The following is a 13,376-nucleotide window of genomic DNA, read 5'->3' on the forward strand; positions in this document are numbered from 1 at the left end:
CCCCATCCGACATTTTTGCAAAGGAAATTGTTGTTCAGAATCGTCTCCGCTACCCCCCATTTCCGGCTCCTCCCCGAGTTTTGGGACACCCTGTATATTCTCGGCGATCTCTAGAACATAGTTCAAACAACAATTACTAGTTTATATAATTTACGAAATTAACGAGAAAATACGAAAAATTGGTAAAGATATAGAAGCAATAAGTATTCGCACGGTTCTTACGACGAACAATTTATAGTAGAATTTGTAACATAAGCACATCAGTTTATTGCTTCGTGGGAATTAGAAAACATTAAATTTCCAGTAAAAAAGACTTAAAAAATGCTCTAGGAAAGGAATGAAAGAAGATCCTACCCCGAATAAAATCGACATTTATGATGGTTAATTTAATGCCTAGAAGACTTTCAGTAATTATAAAACCAAAAGGAAATCCCACAAAGTATTAATTATTTATAAATTAATGTAAATTTCGTTTTTTTTTTTAAATGAAGTTTTAAAAACTTAACACTTGTACGAATACTTATTGCTTTTGTATTTCTATCGATTTATTGTTTTTTCTTGTTGATTTCTCACTTATACAAAATACCTAATCTTTTCTTACTGTATCTATTCTAGAGATTTCCAAGATAAATTACAATTTCACATAGTTTTTTTTGAAAATTGATCGGTGTACGAATACTTTCTACACCCACTGTATATCGATCTAAATAATAATGCTTGTCCTGACGACCTACTATTGTTTACGTTTTAACGTCGTGTCACTCGCGTTGACTCTTGTCATTCGCGACCATTAATCAGTCATTCGTAATTATAAAATGAGAGATTACTTCACAGTTTCAGTTAAGACTAGAGATATGTATACATATCGATAACTGGGTGTCGCAAGATAGCATATAGAAAGTGTTTCAGTTATAGGCAGTATAAGTCCGCTGCTCCTGTGATAATTTAATATTGTAAGAGATGTTTGGTTGGTTTAGTTTGAGAAGAATGATTCATTGTGCGTTTCATGCGGCTTTATATATTTGCATTGGCCTTCCAGCTGACAACTTTCCAACTGTGTTCTTCGGCTACCGTTGATGTATTGCACGGATGGTCGTTGATACATTCGGACCGTTTGTTTAAACAGTGCCCTCGAGTCAAGACAAAGTGTAATTGCAATTGTTCTCTTATGCAACTCTTAGCCAATAGTTTGCAAGCTCCGACATAAGGTAAGCATTCGATATTGCTATGCCAATGTAAATAGCGCATGGTATTTATTACTTTGCCCCTTGGTGGCCTTCAATAGGTGCTTCTTATTAGCATAAAACTTTTTTCCTTTCCTTTCGAACATAACGTACCAGAAGAATATTACTTGAACCTTTGAACATCGTGCAATCAAATCGTTCGATTTCAAGGTTCACGCGCGTTCATCGCCGTTCCTTCGCGAAATGCACTTACCAAAAATATCACACATGTTCTAAAAATATCGTCATGTGCAAATTATAAGCGGGAATGTGCACAAAGAGTGGTGTTCCCTAATGTTGGCATTCAGGAAATATTTGGATAACTGAATTAAGATATTCCACGTCTAAATGGTGCGAATCTCTGATAGAGGCAGTGATGAAAATATATTTCTACTGTTTTTTTTAATATTTATTATCCAGTGAAAAGGAAAAGTGTGACTTCTATTAGAACTTTATAATATAACACTACGCTTTAATATCGATGGTAAAATAAATGTAGTAATATTATTATTATCAGTATACTAAGAAATGGGAGGTTGAAACAAAAGTTAATATTGAGAATACTTCAACGTCTCTCATACTTTTTATACAAACAGAAGAATACAATACGCGATTATAAGCCTTCGAAAAAGTTTGAAAATGAAAATAACTATCCCGATCTAATCTCAACTTCCTTTCAATTTGAGGTACTTGACGAGATACGTATTCCAATTTATTGATAAGAGTCGATCAAACAGTGTACGGAATAAAAAAGTTCTTAGTGTTCGTTAAAGAAATATTAAGGTTCTCAATTCAGAAACTGCTCCCACTGTTTCATCGATCAATGTCCGTGAGATATCTCTAATTGAAAACGTCTATTAAAGGAGTCTTTAAGTTACACGTTCGACAATAGAGATTTTTAAGTACCCACTCCTAAGAGGTCTTCTCGGACAGATACTTCGAAATTCCACGATGTGATAAGGCACATCGTTAAAGGCGTTCGATAGGTTCGCTTCACCTTGAATCGTCGTAAGAAATGTAATTTAAATCCGCGCAGTAGATCGCGATACAAAGTCATGCATTTTAATCACGGGCCCGATAAAAGTGTATTAAAATAAAACATCTTTCCATGTCGTGAAACAAATTTTGAAGTGATATTTAATATTTCGCTGAAATCTTGATACAAAAGTGTTGAATGAAAATCAAATGTTAAGTGTTTATACCGAAAACTTCAAAATAATAATTAAATAAGATTTCAATACAGATCATAATTCGTGTTGTAGGAAAATACCGTCACTGTTTTCACATCTTTGAGCTCAGGATTTACACGGTATCGAGCGACAACTTTTTCCGTAGACGTGTAATGTCTTCGAGCTACGAAGCAAGGTGAAACGTGGTGCGAAACATGATCACGTCGATCACTTCTATTTATAATTACGTAAATGACATGTGGCGTCAGTAGTGAGCGTGCTCCTCCAACGAATGAATGAAATTGTACTACTGGATGTGCGTCGGGCCTAATGCGATCTCGCTGCGACATACGAGTGGTGTTGTGCGAATTCTAATTGTGACAAATGCGATAAAAAAGATAAACGAATCAAGACTAAAATTAAAATTACAATAATGTAAGAAAGTAACTTTCCTTCCATCTTTTCCAATTTCGTCGAGAGAAACACCGAGCCAATAAAATTTCAAATACTCTGTATGTTTTACTCCGAATTTATCCCAGAACGTTGCGATTATTAGATGTATCGACTGTCGGCGATTTTCCTTTTACGTTTATTTTTCTAATTATGGTTAAAGCCTACCTTTAGTGCTGGAGATTTGCTCCTCGACGCTCTCGCCTCGCCACGGATCCTCCTCGACTTGGATGATCCAACGAATTTTTCTCGGCTGCATCTGAAAATTAATCGACGTGTTACACCCGTCACGTTTCAATTACAAAAAGACGAAATTCGGTCGTAAGCGATTCATTCCGTGCATAGCATCGTACTGCACGAGATTAATGGTTCACGCCAGATTTAATGTCAATGTATTGATATCAGTGGACGATTATTTCTTATGAGTAGGATGTTTACTGATAATGCGAGCTGAAATGCGTTTCCCCGACCGTAATCATAACTGCGTAGTCGTATAATTTCGGCTTTTTCTTCTTTACATGTATTTTGACCTTTGTAAACTATTTTTCTATGTATCCACAAAAAAATTAATGAACCACACTTAGATAATCTATATGAGAAGAAATAGTGATAGAAATTATTCACATCGTTACTTACAGTCTTCTTTAAATTGTATTATACCTTTAATTTATTCGACTTTAATATCACGTATTTAAATTTAAAATACAAGAATTTAATTCTACTCTGGATAGGATCTACCAAAAATTTTCCTTTAGTAAGGAAGTTCGTGGGAAGTCTGAGAAACACTGATATAAGCGACTCTTCGATAAATATTTATAATCACCGTATCACCACTACTATGCATAAAATCATTCGATGTACGAGAACGGCCGCTTACCTCACCAATTCCAGTCTCAGCTTATTTCATCGCATTCTTTTATTGTGATAATTAATAGATGCTTTAGACGCATTAATTACCAATACATGTTAAACAGCTCTGATTTCAATGTCAACTTTCCCAATTGATAATGATTAAATTTTTAGTAATAAAAGTGCAGATTGACTAGAAACATTTTGAACAACACTCTGGATACACTAATTTTTTTAATAATGCCTGTTAAATAATTCCACGGTAAACTGGCCGATTTATCAAATTTATTAGCGAATCGATAATGTCACAGTCGTTAGTAGTATTGTTACAAGCACGAGTAATAATTGCATAGTGAATCTGTATGTAAATTATCTTTACGCTCGGATAAGTCTGTCGCCGTGCGACCAACGTCAGAGCAATTACCTCAAATCCGGCTCGTGTACCATTAGAAAAACATTTGTGAACCCGCTGTGTTCATAGAACCGGCACTGTTGTACGCTGTTGCGGCCAATATTCGTTCCACACTGACAATGATTTTCTCTGTCAACGGAAGTGACACCGTGCACGGTGACTATCTGGCCGTTGGTTGCATCGACCATGCGTGCCTGGACGTCGACATCGCTAAGAAGAATTGTCAGAACTTCTACACCCACGGACCTGTCGCTTACATATGCGAACAATCAGTGCTCTCGTCGACGAGATATTCCAGTGCAAGTACGATCCGCTCGTAAATTCTCCTCCGTTATTAATTGAAGTACACCATTCATCGTATTGAATCGCCTCGACGCGCATACCGGTGTTACGGTTTAAAGTTGATTGGATTAAAGGTCCCCGAACGGGGACTTTAGAATTTTATTTTTTTAACAACAAAACACGCCTGCCAGCGTAGTTTATATGGACAACTGGAAATAGCGACCATTTGTTCTTTCATTTAAAATAAATAAATCGAATGCGTTCCATACCATTCATATTTTATTAAAAGAGAAAGTTACGAAGACATGTTTGGGAAACCCTTTACAATGCTGAATGCATTCGTACATTGTATTATATTATCTTTTTCTTTCTTACGCCCAGTTTATTAATTACTAACCTTCTCTTAAACTATTTAAACTTTTAAACTATTACAGTTTCTCTTGCGGGTTCCCGGTATTTTTTCTCGAATGAATAGCCATCTAGCGGTGAACATACCGAACTAGTTGCGGAGTATAATCAGCACTTTTATCGGGAAAACGCCCAAGTTTGTCGTCGAATAGTTCTTACCTTGCGCGGCTAGATGGCGCTAATTGCTGTGTTTTTTTACCGACATGGTAATATACCGACAGGTTGATAAAAAAGACATTACAACTAACACTAAACCTACTCTGATAAATAGCTTGGCATGTTCACCGCTAGATGGCAAAACTAATTTCCTGCGGGAAACTTGAATTTCTTTTTATTTAATTAAATTAAAATTCATTAGAAGCATTTGTAGGTGCTACTGAGTATTGTAGATTCTAATGAGTACCAGGGACTTTATTTCATACTATCTACATAGTATAAAATAAAGTCCTTGATACATTTTCAAATTTTAAATTGAATAAATCGTATACTTTGTCGACAGAACACTATGTTGACAGAGCGTGCGCTAAAAATCCATGATCACCCACGAGGCCACGAGGTAGACAAACATAAAACCTAACCTTAACAAATACAAGTATTTGATAAAATATAAATAAAATATAATAAAAATGTATTTAATGTATTATTTGAACGAAAACGGAGATAGGGTGTATACTCTAAAGGTAATAAATAAGAAGTATACTTCAGTATGACATTCTTATTAGCACACGAAGTTTATTACATTTCATATAAACACATGGATATGTTGATTCATTACTTTTATTTATATGTGATTTATCATTTTCCAGAAAGTAGATCCAAATGGAAAACCCACATTGTCAGCACATCCAGGTAAATGATACATTATAATTTACTTTCTAAGTGTTAACATTTATTTCATCTTACCATTACGGTTTTAGCTCGATTCTCCCCTGAAGATAAATATTCAAGGGAAAGAATAACATTAAAAAGGAGATTTGGTCTATTACTTACACAACAACCACTACCAATTTATTGATTTGTGTTTGTATTCATTTATTACTTGTAATTAATTGTATCTGTATTATATACGAATGAAATTAAACTTTATAAAATGAGACATACATATGTGTACATATTTTCTAGATCCCAGCATTATATGTATGTATAAGTCATTGAACTTCTGACGCCTACAACTTCCCTTTCTGATAAACTAGATTGTAACTTTTTCCACATTTATAATTGGTTATATTCGCATCATTACTCAACCATACTTAACCATAGATTATAATATAAATATAATAATATATCATTGTTAACATTGTATATGTAATAAAGTAATTATTCATTTTATTTCATACAAATATTCTTTTATTCAGAATTCGGTTTATCCTTAACATGTACATATAAAAAATAAAAATTATATTTTAATTTATTATACAATATGTGATGACTTCAAGTAGGATACAATTTTATTAGAAAAACGTACTAACAGGATTACATATAACCAACTTCAGTATTTTAATCTTAACATTACGTTAAAGATAATTCAGAATTTTTTGAACAACTACTTATGCTATTGATAAAATAAAACTTTTTGAGTTGGTACATGCAGTACTATTGGAAACTAAAATTTTTGTACCAACATTTAATAACACTTGTACATTTTAATATATGCCTACACTGATTTTAAATGATATTTAGAATGTCTTTTAGCTTAAATATATTGTGTTTTAACTTAAGATAGTAAATAACAATATACGTATGTTACATAATATATTTATGTACATATATTTGTACATATACAGTACGTATGTGTATATATGCACTAGCTATCTTCATCTTTTAAAATTAGCATTTAATATTTTAAGTTCAAAATCATTTTAAAAACATTCCAGCTATAAATAATTAAATGAATATGTCACTTGCTATTTATTTATATTGTTAATTATATATCCGTTAATCAATAAATAATGTGGAAATAAACAGTTCTTTGTATTATTCTAAAATACTTTTAATATTATTTAAAAATATCATTTTACTTTATTAAAAATGCCAAACATTCACATTTTTCTAATATAGAAATATTGAGTATTATAGTCATCTTATTTACATGAATGATGAAACATTTCAATTAATTGAAAAATAATATACTAGTTAACATGGCAACATAATGGTATTTTATCCAATATTCATATTTAAAATAATGAAGACTAAGAAATAAATGTAATATAGATAACATTTATCTTGTTCTTTTTACATGTGCTTACATTTTACACAAATAATCCATACAGGATACATCTTTATCCATGAGATAGATGTTAATTGTTTCTCATAGTATTTGCATGTAAACTGTGTACTTTTAAGCTGTTATTTTATATTATGAGTATATTGTTGACAAATATTGTACAAATTTTACAGAATTACATCCAGCAAGGGAAATTTATTATTTGATCACTTTACTACTAAGATGACAAATCACTCTATCAGAGCCTCAGAATCAACTGTAATTGTTAGAAATTATTTCGTGAACTTCGCACAGAGTATATTATATAAAAATTAAATGTTTTGAGTATAGAAAACAATTTGAAGTATGTATGCTATTATATGTACATAATGTAAAAATTATAAGTACATAGTTTGAAATCGAAAAAAAACAATTTTTAAAATATAACTTCCAATTAATCTGCACTGAAAAATGTTGATTAGATTTCACATGCGATCTGTATCAATAAATGAATATTGTTTGAGAACTTTGTTAGAATATAAATCACATTATTTCACAGGACAAAGCATTATTATGTTGTAACACTATTTTTTCAACTAGGTATTTTAATTGTAATTGTAGAAGTCTCTAAATTTTACTTACTGCTCACATATTGTCATATATTTAATTTGCTTCTAATGGCAAAACTTAAATTAATATTAACTATTACTGGCAAAAATAATGACAGAAATTGAAATTTGACTTTTGAACAAATGTACAAACACAACTCCAAGCGATATGTGTAGATTCTAATTGTCTAAAATTCAAATTTCAATTAAAGAATACAAAAACATGAACAAACCAGAATAGCAATAATTGGAAAATGAATACTAAATGATAATATTAGTCAGTATCATGGAAATGTATCAAACAATATGGATTAGATCTTAATCACGATGTGTACAATTTACATTTCATAATGCCATGAAGGTACTATACACTTTTAATATCATTGTGTTTGCAATTAATTTGCTTCTGAAGGTGCTGCGGGAAGAACATGAACTTGCTGCGCTTTACTAGCATTATAAACTTGTCCAGGACTGAACGGTTCTAATCTTGGATTAGATCCTATTTCATTTTTACGAATGTCTTAAAAAAAAATTAACAAATGTTATTCATACTAATAGAAACATATAGAAACACAAGACATGTATCTTTTGTCTTTTAAAAAGAAACCTTTTTTTAGTAAAGAACAAAATACATATGTAAATCTAACATTTCACGTTTACAAATGTCAACATACTTACCACTCTTTGATTCTGATGCTGGAATATATCGGGACAATCTAACAACAGGGAGGGGTAAATAACCACTGGTTAACGGCATCACGTCCAATGTGACACTTTGCTTTTCTACGACTTCCAACGATACAAGCCCAGCAGTACGGCCACATACAGCCCACATGGCTTGATCAGCGAGAACCTCATACATTAACTGAGGTGGAGGATTTGGATTAGGACTGGGTAACAGACGTGTTACTGTGAGATAGAGATGGCACATGCTACCAGCACGACAAAATTCGCCTCCATTCCCAGCGGGCTCAACTTTCGACGACACTGTAAACAAAGTCTGGAAAATGATGTTATAAATAGAAACTTGTTTTTTAAAAATATTTTTACGTAAAGTAAACTCCATAAATACATTTATAAAATCATTTTCGTTTTATATTTGATAACAAATTGTTAATAAAGTTTAATACATAAACTACATAAATTTCATAAACTATTAAAATACATTTCACTAATTTATAACGTATTAAATAGAAAAGGCAATAAAGAAATAATTTATACCCTTACCACATAATCTGTGATATCAAAATTGCATCTATAAACACTGGATGCCTTTTCCATTCTTTGCAAATTATGTATGTGCAAAGGATCATCATTGGTATGCGAATCACTTGGTTCTTCAGTATCTTTAACTGGGATGTATTTTACGCGAAAATCAGTCTTTATGGGCATCATAGATTTCTCGTCCTTACCAATTTCAAGTTCCCACATGAACGACACGTTTATGCCGTTACCTATTACTAATCTCTGACCCGCAATTGGATTTAGACTTTTGAAGTTAACATCTATTGACGTTACTGTTGTTAATTCTGGTTCAGTTAATTGCAAAAGTTGACTCGTCAATCCTGTTACAACTATTTGAAGAAATTTTCTTCGTTTTGCTGTGTGAAGTTTCATATTTGACATAAGTGGTGGACCAAAATGCAAATGTATGCTTTCTTCAGAACCCCATGGACATTGTATATTCAACTGAAAACATGACAGTTAATAGCTTCATAAAATAGCTGAACAAGATAAACAATTGCTTCAATTGATTTAATTAAACATTATAATAATATATATTCTTATAAAATATATGAAAAAGAACAAATACCTTATGTTCCATTGATAAAGCATCTTTCTTTGGTGGTAGCTCAGCTAAAACTCTTAACTGTAACGACATTGTTTGAAACGGTTCACAGTCTGGCAGTGGTATTTCTAGTTCTTTAGACATTACTTCCTGTGAATTGTCAAGTTGTACTACTAATCCTCTAGACGTACGTAATTTGAGTTTCATTTCCTTCGTTATTTTAATACTCCCGCTCGTAATAACTAATTCTATGTCTTGGATAAGGCCTGCCAATAAGTCTCTACCGCATTTCAAAGAAATTGTTGGTTGTGTCTTAGCTACTTCGTAACATAGCCGAGGATTTAAAATAGGAGACAAAAATTCCAATTTTTCTTCGACAACTAATGACAGTTGGCCAACTTTATAAAAACCAGGTTGGTCCACGCGTCTAACCAATGTAAACGTATTTACACCTGGTCTCACTATAAATTCGCCACACGATAACGCTTTACTAAAATCACCTTTTGCATTTACAGATGGTTTCCTGTGTTTTGTACTATCAGAACGTCTTACAACAGGTTTGGTATTTCTGTGCACGACACTAGCAGATCCAAGACTTTTGTCTTCCTTATAATCTAAATACGAATATACTTGTAACTGAAGTAGAGTTGGATCAAATGGCTTCATATCTTCCAGAGTACATTTTGATAATCTGAAAATAATAATCTATCAACTGACAAGGTATATTAAATTTAAAGCATGGAAACAGGATTACTTTACACTTATTACGTACAATGAAATTGAAGGTTCAGCTGGTAACTTTGCGCCTTTTTTTTTATTAGGTACTTGAGGCTTTTGAATTTCCTCAACAGATATAGATGCCTTAGTACATTTCACTTCTCTCGGAAATAAACATTGTATACTGATTTCAATATTGACCAAGCAATCCTGCACTACTTTGTCCATTACTTTAAGTTCCATACTGAGTATTATAAAAGCACATCCAAGTTCTATGAGTAGTGGTTGAGGCGACGAGATCATTTTCATATATCCAAACATTTCTTCGTAATATGTATTACGGACAGTAATGTGCAATACATTCAAACAGGCAATTGCTGCGCAAACTTTTGTGTACTTCTCAATGTCATCCATTCTTTTATAACACTGTGCCAATTCTAATTGAGTTTGTGCTGCTAAATGGTTCCAACCTTCGTCAGTGTAAGTTTTTAGAGCGTCTGATAAAAATGCTACAGCTTTCTGATTTTCTCCAAGCTCACTATAAAATTGTGCTAGTTCTTTTCCTATTAACCTAGCCGATCGAATTCGGCCTACATGTTTGTAAGTACCCATAGCTAATTCTGCATGTTCAAGATATTGTTTTTTGAATGCTTCCTTTGATGAGAGTGCTTCTTTTAGTTTATCAGTGGGCGTCAATTTTCCCTCTATCTGTGGTTCAGAATCCCCCATACCAGCTATTAGATAAACAACTGTGTGTAATTGCTCGCTAGAGGGTTCATTTCCAGGCATTAGACCGCATAATTTTCCTAAATCTCCTAACTAAAATTGTATTACAATTATACGCAATATATAAAATTATACTTACTTATAGGATTAAGGCAAATCTTTAATTAACGTTATTTTTAGCAACTTACTTTATCTCGGGCAAGTGCCCAAAGACTGGCTGTATGTAGAGAGCAAAGATCTAGTTGTTGATTATTATCAATATTATAACATGATAACTGACAAGCTTGCAATACCTCCAGTGCACAAAGAAAAGACCAACATTCAATTGATCCCTCGGGTCGTTGAACTTCTAAGATACGTAATTCGCTTAACGTATTATGAACAAATGACAAACATCTTTGCGCAACCTAGGTCATAATTCAATTGCATGTTTATATTCAAAATGAAATTATGCATAGTTAATTCTCTACGTGAATAATAAAATCATTGATAATTTTAATTTATATATACCTCCCATGGTTTGTTAAGCGCTAATAACATGGCACACTGTCTACTGAATAAATAACTTCTAAGATCTAATAACGATGCTTTACATTCAGCGAGAAGATGTCTTAAATGATGATTTGTACCATTACTTAAAGTAACACCTCCCCAATTATTCAATGGAGTTTGAAACAAATTTAACCAGATTGGAGTATCTACAAAAATTTAATTTATTCGTTAATTTCACAGTTGTAAGGAAAGGAACAGATAATTAAAGAAAAGAAAATTGGCATACCTCCCATATTAGAATTAAGCACGAACTGTGTAAAGAGAGCATCTAACTCATCATACTGCACTAATGCTTCATCATACAAACCCAACATTTGCAACACGAATGCAAGTTCCTCCTGAAAATGCGAACTCCATTTAAAAACTGTATATTTTTAATATTTCGTATACAAATATAGTTTAAATTAATTAGACTATTTTACCTGCAATAAAAAGTAGTGACAAAAATTCCAATTTGGGTGATTCCGACTTTCTCTTTGTTCTCTAATGATATCCTCAAATCGAGATAGTGTTTTGTCATATGCAACAAGCATTAAGTAACGTATGCGAGCAACTAAACCTCTCCATGATTCAGCTGAGCGCATCTCTGATTTTACTGAATTTATTACAGAAAAACATCTGTATGACATATAATATACAATGAAAAAAAGAAATTATATAAAAATATGTATCAAACATTCGTTAATTAATGATTACATCACCTGTCACCATTTTTAGAAGCAAAATCGCTACGAATTTTGTCTAGAACAGTTGTTCTAGGTAATAATTTATTAGTTTTCTTTATATCATAAGTTTCTACTATAACAATCATCCAGTCTTGGATTTGGTATTGCATTAACATTTTCAACCAGTTATCTATATCATCTCTAACACTGGCTTTATACGTATCAACATCCTAGAATCAGTATATATGATAAGAAAAATATAAAATCTTATCTCTATCGAAATGTCACTGATAATTAAATGTTTACATTTATTATCATTATTTCCTCAAGTAATATCCAATACCTTCTCAAAATAGATATATTTCAAAAATCTAAATATAATATATTTAATGTAAAATATTAAAAATTATAATTTTAACGTACTTACAGAACATTCACTCCAATAAATGTGAAATATTGGTTGTTTTATCAAATGCTGATCCTTTTCAGTTGGAAGAATATCCTTGGTAAATGGCACAAAAGTTGCCCCAAGTTTGACTTGTTTAATTGGTCTACTGAACGACCTACGCCATTCTGATGTCTCCGCAGGTATGGCTTGCAGTAAACCATTTTCCATTGTAGAAAATAGTTTTTCATCTCCAGCATCTATTTTAAAGTAATCAATATATCATGTTAAAAGAAACTAGATACAAACTATTTTTGTCCTTGAATGGTTAATTTGTATCAATAAGTATATGTCATTTTATATATTATTTTTAAATAATTTATATACAAAAAACAAAAGTGTAAATACAATTAAGTAAACATTATAGAACATATAATACAATCAATGAAGTTTGAACAGAAATAAAAGTGTCCGAAAATAGGAAAAAGAATACTTTGGATAATAGTAATTTTAACCTATTTGAAATAACATATGTTTGCCAGGAATTAATCCTGATCATTAATGAAATCTTAATTCTGAAAGAATTTATTATTACATACTATAAAATTTCAAACAAATAAAACCATATACTGAATAATTTCAATTCGATTATGAAGAAAAGAGAAACGTCATGAAAATTGACAGTTGAGGGCGTTAATAATAATACTTGGCAATAATGTCATCACTTAGAAGAGGTTAAATAAATTAAGACTGTGATTAATGAACTTACATGTGACAATTGGCTTAGTATCCATAAAGATGTTGGTCTTGCGTTCACCACCCAAAGACAACCCCCCATTGCAATTCATTTCTAAAAATTGGCAGTTGCTTCGCGAACTTGCTTTCAATCATTACAACTTTACGTCACTTTTGCCAGTTAATACAAAAACTTACTTCTT

At 31.9% G+C, this 13,376-nt stretch overlaps 3 protein-coding genes and 1 long non-coding RNA gene across 11 annotated transcripts in view; 2 read left to right on the forward strand and 2 right to left on the reverse strand.

Annotated features, from left to right (window-relative positions):
- LOC128891333 (dystrophin, isoforms A/C/F/G/H-like) overlaps nucleotides 1-4,209 on the reverse strand; it is a 567,969-nt gene extending 563,760 nt beyond the window's left edge. For 6 of the 7 annotated variants that reach the window (XM_054150734.1, XM_054150735.1, XM_054150736.1 and 3 more), the window contains exon 1: nucleotides 3,011-4,180. In XM_054150734.1, the coding sequence (XP_054006709.1) occupies nucleotides 3,011-3,101 (91 nt within the window). In that variant the 5' untranslated portion in view covers nucleotides 3,102-4,180. Of the gene's footprint in view, nucleotides 1-3,010 lie in introns of all 7 variants that reach the window. The other variant, XM_054150727.1, reaches the window with a different exon arrangement.
- On the forward strand, nucleotides 789-4,306 carry LOC128891401 (uncharacterized). 2 transcript variants are annotated; one of them, XR_008460819.1, is made up of 3 exons: nucleotides 789-953; nucleotides 1,040-1,208; nucleotides 4,173-4,306. It is a non-coding gene; the product is annotated as an uncharacterized LOC128891401 (long non-coding RNA). The 2 variants fall into 2 exon arrangements; XR_008460818.1 differs by adding an exon at nucleotides 2,486-2,827 and having other exon boundaries at nucleotides 789-1,208; nucleotides 4,173-4,264.
- Nucleotides 4,307-5,288: 982 nt separating this feature from the next.
- LOC128891398 (H/ACA ribonucleoprotein complex subunit 3) lies at nucleotides 5,289-5,893 on the forward strand. Its single transcript, XM_054150851.1, has 3 exons — nucleotides 5,289-5,473; nucleotides 5,600-5,642; nucleotides 5,711-5,893. The coding sequence occupies exons 1-3, from the start codon at nucleotides 5,420-5,422 to the stop codon at nucleotides 5,806-5,808; spliced, it is 195 nt and encodes a 64-aa protein (XP_054006826.1). The 5' UTR covers nucleotides 5,289-5,419; the 3' UTR covers nucleotides 5,809-5,893.
- Nucleotides 5,894-7,782: 1,889 nt separating this feature from the next.
- LOC128891341 (trafficking protein particle complex subunit 10) lies at nucleotides 7,783-13,349 on the reverse strand. The gene is made up of 12 exons (XM_054150756.1): nucleotides 13,208-13,349; nucleotides 12,481-12,698; nucleotides 12,090-12,283; nucleotides 11,811-12,006; nucleotides 11,615-11,726; nucleotides 11,347-11,534; nucleotides 11,025-11,243; nucleotides 10,166-10,929; nucleotides 9,418-10,084; nucleotides 8,832-9,293; nucleotides 8,283-8,604; nucleotides 7,783-8,124 (listed from the first exon to the last, which is right to left on the reverse strand). Exons 1-12 carry the CDS (start codon nucleotides 13,284-13,286, stop codon nucleotides 8,000-8,002), a joined length of 3,546 nt encoding a protein of 1,181 aa, XP_054006731.1. The 5' UTR covers nucleotides 13,287-13,349; the 3' UTR covers nucleotides 7,783-7,999.
- Nucleotides 13,350-13,376: the final 27 nt, after the last annotated feature.

Source organism: Hylaeus anthracinus, unplaced genomic scaffold, assembly GCF_026225885.1.
Source record: "Hylaeus anthracinus isolate JK02 unplaced genomic scaffold, UHH_iyHylAnth1.0_haploid 12001, whole genome shotgun sequence".
Taxonomy (NCBI): Eukaryota; Metazoa; Arthropoda; class Insecta; order Hymenoptera; family Colletidae; genus Hylaeus; species Hylaeus anthracinus.